This window comes from Pteropus medius, unplaced genomic scaffold, assembly GCF_902729225.1.
Source record: "Pteropus medius unplaced genomic scaffold, Ma_sr-lr_union100, whole genome shotgun sequence".
NCBI lineage: Eukaryota > Metazoa > Chordata > Mammalia > Chiroptera > Pteropodidae > Pteropus > Pteropus medius.
Genome location: NW_024342469.1, coordinates 3,011,447 through 3,019,390, shown reverse-complemented (window position 1 = coordinate 3,019,390; position 7,944 = coordinate 3,011,447). Strand labels below are relative to the sequence as shown.

Sequence of the window (7,944 nt, the reverse complement as noted above, 5' to 3'; positions counted from 1 at the left end):
AATCGTAATTTTGATGACAGTGTATGTAACTGTGTAATCAGAAGTGAATTAGAAATAGAGTGTTGATGACACCCAGTGACTGATAGATGAAATTATAGAAGCTTGGCTCCGGATTGAGCGGCTGTGTCTGGTGAGCCTGAGGCAGCCTGAGTGATGATTTCTGGGTTAAAGGAAGCAAGACTTTCATACTGATTGACGGGCAGTAATTTTAGACAACTGGTCTCTGACCTCTTTGACTGGGTCTTTCTTGCTTTTGCATTCTTCACTCCTGAGTGAATAAATCAGTGAGTGAGTAGCGCGTTAGACCACTTGTTTTCTGTTGTGCTTCCGGGGAAGTATTTTGTGTGGTTCCTCCCACGTGGAAGAGGTAAGACCTTCCGCGTTATATCCCGTTTCCCCTGACTGCGGTACATTTCAGTACCCGTGTTTTCTGGCCTGGAAACAGGGATAGCAAATGGAGCGTGCAAGTAAATGATTTTGGAAAAAAATGTCCTACTTGAGTGTGTATTGTATGTGTGATTCCTTTATTTTAAGAGGATGATTTTTGATGGTAGCTAGAGGTAGAGGGAGTTGGAGAGTTAGGGGGGACCTGGTCGGGAGGGCCCTGTACACCAGACTAAAAAATTTGGGACCTACTCCTTCGTAGTGAGAGCCATTACAAGTTTTTATTGGTACATGGCTTAATGTAAGTAGCATCATTTCATGAAATGTAATTTATTCTCAGGTGATCATTCAAGCTTGCTTTATATTTTTGTCTTTTAAAGATTCATTTCTGACTTTTCCCGTTTTTTGGGTTAATAATTGCTGTAAGAAAACTGAGGTTTTAGGAGATTTGAAAATCATTAAGGTCTGTGGGTGATTTTTTTTTACCCCCAGACTGATGATCTTTCCCATTAAAATATAGGAAGATATTTTGTAAAACTGGGTCAGTATACTAGTTTTATTTCTTACTTGAAGCAGGAAACAGTTCCTATTTTTCTTTCAGTAAGAAATGCTTCATACCTAATGTAAGTGTATTTTCTCCCATTTGCTAAGCATTTTAGGTGTTCATACCCTTTTTGATACAGAAATAAATACAATTTATATGTATGATCCCGATCAAAATACTATTTTGAGGAGCGTTCTGCTTAATTTATGCTGGATAGGTTGCCTTGTTTATGATTCGTTTTTCCTGGATGAAGGAAAGAGGTTGTTGAATAGAAATATTTACTTGGTAATTTAAATATTAACGTAAAAAAATGGCAGATTTGTGTTTTAGTAAACTAAATGATGAAACAGCAACAAGGCCAACCTCGGCAAGGAAGCCAGCGTAATGCGCGCTCATGCTGCCTGGCCCCGGAGTCGGAGACGCAGTCTGCGTTTGCGCCCTGATTCGGCGGCTCAGGGTGTCTGATCCTGGGCAAGTAGGCGAATCACCCGACTCGACTTTCCTGGGAGGCTGATGACAGTACCCGCCTCGTAGAGTTCTCGATTAAATGAGAAAACGTGTAGAATGCTTAGCTCAATAGTAAGTAGTTAATCAATGTTAGCCCGCTTAACTTTGCTAGTATTATTGTAGATTATTATAAAACTTAAACTGACAGCATTTCTGAAATGTTGAATTATTTCAGTGCTCAAAATAATGGATATGAAAGATGCTCGTTTCTGTAGCTATGTTACATCAAAGAAATGAAGATTTTTAAAAAGCAGGTAATTGATGATGATGAATTTTATTCACAAAAATATTTTTTTCTCCAAGCTAGACATTATAAGCAAGTAAAGGAAAGTCACAATAAAAATATTCTCTTAAAATGGTCTCTGTAAGTGTTTTTAGCATTGTAGAATTTCATTATTGCATGTTCACGTAAAATCCTTTGTGTTTTGCAGGGTTACGCTGTTAGACATTATAATAGCCAAAGTGATGGCTGATGAGCCCCTAACCAAGGAGGAAATCCCTGTGTTTCTGAGCCATGCCGAGCTGTTTGCGAGCACTTTCGTGGATCAGTGCAGGCTCGTGCTGAAATTGACCTCTGAGCAGTATACTGACGATGAGGTAAGGAGAGAGAGTTCATAACCGATGATGAGAGAGGAACAGATTTTCTAACTTAGCTCGATCCGCTGTGAGAATCCTTTTTTTAAAACCTTTAAAAAAATAGACGGCGTAAGTCATGTATCTGCTGTAGCTTGAATGTTTGTGCCCTCCTCCCCCTTGTACATGTGTTGAAAACCTAACTAATGCCCAAAGCGATGGCGTTAGGAGGTGGGGCCTTTGGGAGGTGATGAGGTCATGAGGGTGGGCCCCTCATGAATGGGGTCAGCGCCCTTATAAAAGAGGCCCCAGAAAGATCCCCTGTGCAAACACAGCAAGAAGCGGGCCCGCTGCAGTGTGGAAGAGGTCTTCGCCCAGCCCATCATGCTGGTGCCCAGACCTTGGACTTTCAGCCTCTGGAGCGGCGAGAAATAAACTTCAGTTGTTTATACGCCACCTGTTTGTGCTGTTTCTGTCAGAGCGCTTTGAATGGACTGAGACAGTACCCTAAAACAGCAGTTTTACAGCAGGTAGTGCTCTCGTTCACTACCATTCAGAGTTAATGCCCAAACCGGCCCAGCGAATACATTTGTCTGGGCAGATAACGTCAAGTGCGTGTGTGCGTATATAACGCGCGTGCACACGCAAACATATTCACAACGAAATCTTTCTGTGCCACCTTTTTGTAAGTTCCTGATTTTTCTTCTGAATGTAAGCTCCATGAGGGCGGAAGTTTTGACTGTTAAGTTCATAGTACTGTGTACGTAGTGGCACTTAGCAAATATTTCCTGAATGAATAAACAAACAGTACTTTCTGAATGTCTTTTTAAAATGCCAGGGTAACGTTCTGATTAAAGAATGTTTTTTTTTCAACACCTACAGCACCTGATAGTCTGAGGTGGTCTCCCATCCAAGTACTAACCAGGCCTGACCCTGCTTAGTTTCCAAGATCAAACGGGATCGGGCACGTTCAGAGTGGCATGGCCGTAGACTGAGTAAAGAATTTATCCTCATTTATGTGTCCAGCTCCCCGTAGTTGGACATTTAGGGTGTTCTTTCTTCTGTTTGTTATAAATGTGCCTTTGGGGTTATAGCTTTGTACATTTCCATACTTGCTGACCTGGGACACAGTCTCCGAAGTGGCGTTGCTGGGCGTGTGGTTATGTCCGGTTTTGAAGCTTTTGTTGCACATTTCTAAATTTCCTTCCAGAGCGTTCGTTTCTTCTGTCCGTTACAGGAGGTCCCCGTCTGGCCACCATCCGGTTAGCTCCTTCGGGTGTGTTTTATCCTCCTCATGCCTAGCCTGGATCACTCAGGTCTTCGCTTTATTAAACTAGCCAATACTAATTCTGTCTCCTTCCTCTTCGCTTCAGAAATTCTCTTTATTTTTATCTAAGAAATTCTCTGTTCTTATCTATTCCTTCTGCCTTCCCTTCTGTCTTAAAGATGTAATTGTTCTTTCTTCTGAATACTACTGAGCAGTAAAAAGGAGTATATTTCTGAGACCAAAACGGAGACAAGTCTCAAGCATACTGACCAGAAGAAGCCGGACAGATGGGAGAATGTACCGTGTGACTCCATTTCTGTGGGACTCTGTAGCAGGCACAACTTAGCGACAGCGACAGAGCAGATCCGATGTCACCTGGGGCTGGAAGTGGAGAGGTGGGGTTGATTGCAGAGGGACATGGGGGACCGTCTTGGTAATGGAAATGTTATACGTGGCTGTGTACGTTGACGCCGCTCAGGACCATACAATTAAGAGCATGTGTCTTATTGCGTGTACATTATATCTCAATAAAGTTGACTTAAACATGTTCAGAAACACCGTAGAGACACATTTCTGTGCTGATGGGAACGATGACTAGAGGGAACCACTGGCAAATAGGTGGGACCAAGTGAGGGGGTTGTCCTCTGGCGGGACCTCTGCTGTCTCTAGATGGGACGGTGGCGGATGTGGACGCTGTCCCGTAGCATTTCCTGGGCTTGCGTGTGACCCATGAGCTTGGTAACCCCTGTGACGACTGGAGGCCGTGACTGTGCCTGTTCTCTCATGAAGGTGTTTTTCCTTCTTTGTGAATGTGCTTTTTTCAAGGTTACTCTGTTACTGATTTTCTGAGACCGTGTTCGGTCTCGCGGTAGAGCTGACGTTTTAATTCTCCTTTTCTGTGCCGGGAGCCCGGACGTCTGCTCACGGGCCTGGCCTAGTTCCTGCCGGAGGTGGGTTTGCCTCTGCTTCCAGCAGGAGGAGCAGTGAGCTCTGCTTCAAAGTTTTAAAAATGAATTCTCTAGGAGATGGAAAAGGAAGTAAAACTTAGTATTCGTTAAATTACAGCTTTAAACTTTTTCAAGGTACTTGTATTTATAGTATAGGTGATTTTAATATTATAATAAGAAATTACCCGATGCAACTTTATATTTAGGAAATTTCTGTATACTATATATTAAAAGATAGAAAATTACAGAGTTTTCTTTTGAAAAGCCCAATAGTTGTCTTTTTGAAAATTTATTGATCTATACACTCATGACTCGTACATATTAATGTATGTGCATTGTCCTTTAAGTCGGAAGTTTAACTCCCCAGCTAGTCTGCTAGCAAACCACTGCATTTATTACCTTTTTGTCGTATTTTTCGGACAGGATTATCTAATAAAGTTCTCTCAATGCTGTGACCGAAAAATCAGAATGAAAATAGTCATTTTTATAGCATCTGTTTTTTAATATATGTACTTGTTTGGCTTTAAAATCATGAGGTTTCATTCATTTGTTCCTTCGTAAAAATAGTTTTATGATCTTTATCAATATACGTTTTTCTGCCTTGGTATAGTATTGGTACTTGTTTCCAATTTTTGATACGTTTTTTGTCAGTTCTGGTATGCTTAATCCTTAAGATTTAAGAGTCATTTTAGTTTTATTTTGGGTCTCAGTATTATCACTTGTAGTGAGCCTTGCTTTTCTTCTGAAAGTTAAAAAAAACGTCTTTAGTTTTCTTTTTGTATTCGTATATGATGACAGTTATCTTCAGGTCGTGGGTTTTTCCTTCTGTTTCATTCTTTGCATCCACAGCTTAAGTCATGGTGCTCGTTATGCAGCAGGTGTTTAATACATATTTGTGGAATAAGTTAGTCTTTCATTCCATATACCGATAAGGGATTAAATGTTTGTATTAAGCAAATATATTGGTTTTGTCGTTTAAAAAAATAATTCAAGCCAATGAAGTCAGTGATACAAAAAGTTAGGAAGTCTTTCATGCCTAGTCTTCATGTTTTCTACAGATATATCAGCATCTACTTTTTTCTTTTTCTTCCAAAGCTTTTTTGTATATACACACCTAAACACTTTTTAACCTTTTTTTTAAACAATAGTACACATTGTTTTTCAGCTTGCTTTTTTTTACTTACTATGACATATCTGTGTATCTTTCCATTTAATACGTGTGTGTTCATCTTACTCTTTTTAGTAGTCGAATAGTATTTTGCTGTAGAGATGCATCATAGTTTTTGCTTTGTTCTCTATAGGCAGACATTTTATTTGCTTCCAGGTTTGTTATTTTAAAAACCTTTACAAATACTGTTTTGGTGAACATACTCATATAAATATCTTTGCAATTTTGGATGAGTAAATCTGGGTTTATAAATTCCTGGAAGTTGAATTGCTGACTCAGAGACTATGTTTATTTAAAATTTTTAGAAATATTTCGAAATGATGCACCAGTAGAACACCAGAGTGTGTAGGCCTACAACCCTCCTCTCTTTGACATTTTTTTAATATGTTAATTTGTTTTTCATATTAGGTTTCCTTTTAAAAATAGTTATTAATGAACATTTTTAGAAAATCTGTTATATATTTTTAGAAACTTTTTTCTCATAATTTTTTATTTGAATTGATTTATGGTATTCTTAGCCTTCTAGAATTTTGTTTGTTTTTAATCTAGTTTTATTTTATCCTTACGGTTTCTGACACCTTTTTACATATTTAGTAAAACCTTCTCCATTTAGGTTGTGGAAATATAAACCTTTATGTTCTAGTTTTTTTAACACATTGTCCACATTTTTGATTAACCTAGAATTTATTTTTGAGTAAGGAATGAAGATACAGCCACGTGAATTATTTATGTCTATTTCTAAGATTATGTAATCTTTGGTGATTGCTTGAGTTTGGATCTTGATTTCTTCTGTTACTAGTGTATGCTTTTGGAAAGTTACTTATCCTCTCTGTGCCCTGGTTTCTTTACCTGTAAAATGCATTGTATTTTAATACAAGAATCTAATACACTTACTAGGAAGTAGCTAACGTTCCCTAAACGTTAGCTTTAAGTACTGTAGGATACCATTTAGTGAATAAGAGCATCCTTTCCACTTAATACCTATCATATTTTAAATTCTGATGTATTTTTGGATTTCCAGCTTTTTACACAGGGAAGAGATAAGATTAACAAATGGCAAAGGATTCAGAACCGCACCTGTGTGTGCAATAAAAGGCTGCAAAAGTGAACTTAAATTTCAATAGACACAGACATGCTGTGCACGAGGCAGTTGGTTAGATGCATTTCTACCAGCTGCAAGTAATCTGCATTTCTGTGGACAGGAACCATTTGCATTATTATTTTTCTACAACTTACGATGTTGTAAAATAGCTCAAAGACACTAAAGCGTGACGCTACCCCCGATAGATGATCTAGACAGGATCATTTCAAAATCCTGTTGCTTTGATTTGTCTTTTTTCTTTTTTTTCTTACCCCTTAGTGCCTGGGCGAATATAGTTTTATGATACTTATAAATATCAGAAGGGCATGTGACTCATTACTCTTTAATTTTTAAGGTAATAATTTTTCCTGGCAGTTATTTCATTATTATATTCCAGATTCTCGTTAGGAATAGTTTATTAATGAAAGGATCTTAATGATTAGAATTGGGGATGTGTTAGGTAGAGATGGATTAAGTTTCTTTTGGGTTCATTTTAGTTAACATCAGAATTTAGGAGCTGGAAGGAAATTCGGGGTCGTCTCTTCCACCCCTGTACCACCCACCCATTACCATGCTTGTTGCGTCCACACCTGTTCCCACGCCAGTCGCCCTGGACCGAGAAGGGCCCCAGTGTATTTCATCAGTTAATATTTTATACACATGTGTCTAAAAGATAAGGAATTCTCACACATAGGAAAAATACATTTAGTGCATCCAAAAAAAAACGTTAGTATTAAATAAATAGTATTTACATTATCCTATGAAATTAGTCTTTTTTTCCCAAGTTTATTTCTTTGAATTGATACAAATAAAGGCCATGCATTGCAACTGGTCAGTGTGTCTCAGGTCTCTTTGGGGGTATAGGTTCCCTTTCCTCCTCCTCCCCCTCTCCTTTTTTTGTCCTTTGCTAGTTATTTGTAGAAGAAATTGGGTTGCTTTACTGGTAGAGGTTTCTGCAGCTTGGATTTTGATGAATATATCTCCGTGGTGGTGTTTAACATATTCTTTTCCTTGAATTTCCTGTGAATGACAATTAGTTTCTGTTCAGATTGGGGTTAATTAGTTTTGTCAATGCATCTTATTGTTGGTGATAATACACTTCATCACAAGGCTCATAATGTCTGGTGGTCTCTTTTTGTGATGTTAGCAAGTGTTAATGATTATTACCTAGCTTCATCAGCTCCTTAGGGATTTCAAAATAATAGTATTTTGAGTGTATCATTCATTTTTTATTTATTAGCTGCAGTGTTTTATAAAGAGAATCTCCCTTTAATCAACTCTTGGGTCATACAAGGTACATTTGGATCCTGGTCCCCTCCCTTGATTACCAGTCTTCAAAGTAATGAATTGGTTTTGTGGTATCATCCAGAGATGATGAGTGACTTGTTTGTTTTAATTATTATGAAGTCATGGCTTTAAAACCACTTGATTTATTTTCAGTTACTGCAGCTCTTAATACTTCCTGATGTCCTA

At 38.3% G+C, this 7,944-nt stretch overlaps 1 protein-coding gene and 1 pseudogene across 1 annotated transcript in view; one reads left to right on the top strand and one right to left on the bottom strand.

The window, feature by feature from the left end:
- Positions 1 to 7,944, top strand: part of ATXN10 (ataxin 10) — a 136,967-nt gene that overhangs the window by 50,850 nt on the left and 78,173 nt on the right. Inside the window, exon 7 of the mRNA XM_039863191.1 lies at positions 1,867 to 2,032. Within this exon, the coding sequence (XP_039719125.1) occupies positions 1,867 to 2,032 (166 nt within the window). The remainder of the gene's footprint in view (positions 1 to 1,866; positions 2,033 to 7,944) is intronic.
- On the bottom strand, positions 2,882 to 3,000 carry LOC120603075 (uncharacterized; annotated as a pseudogene).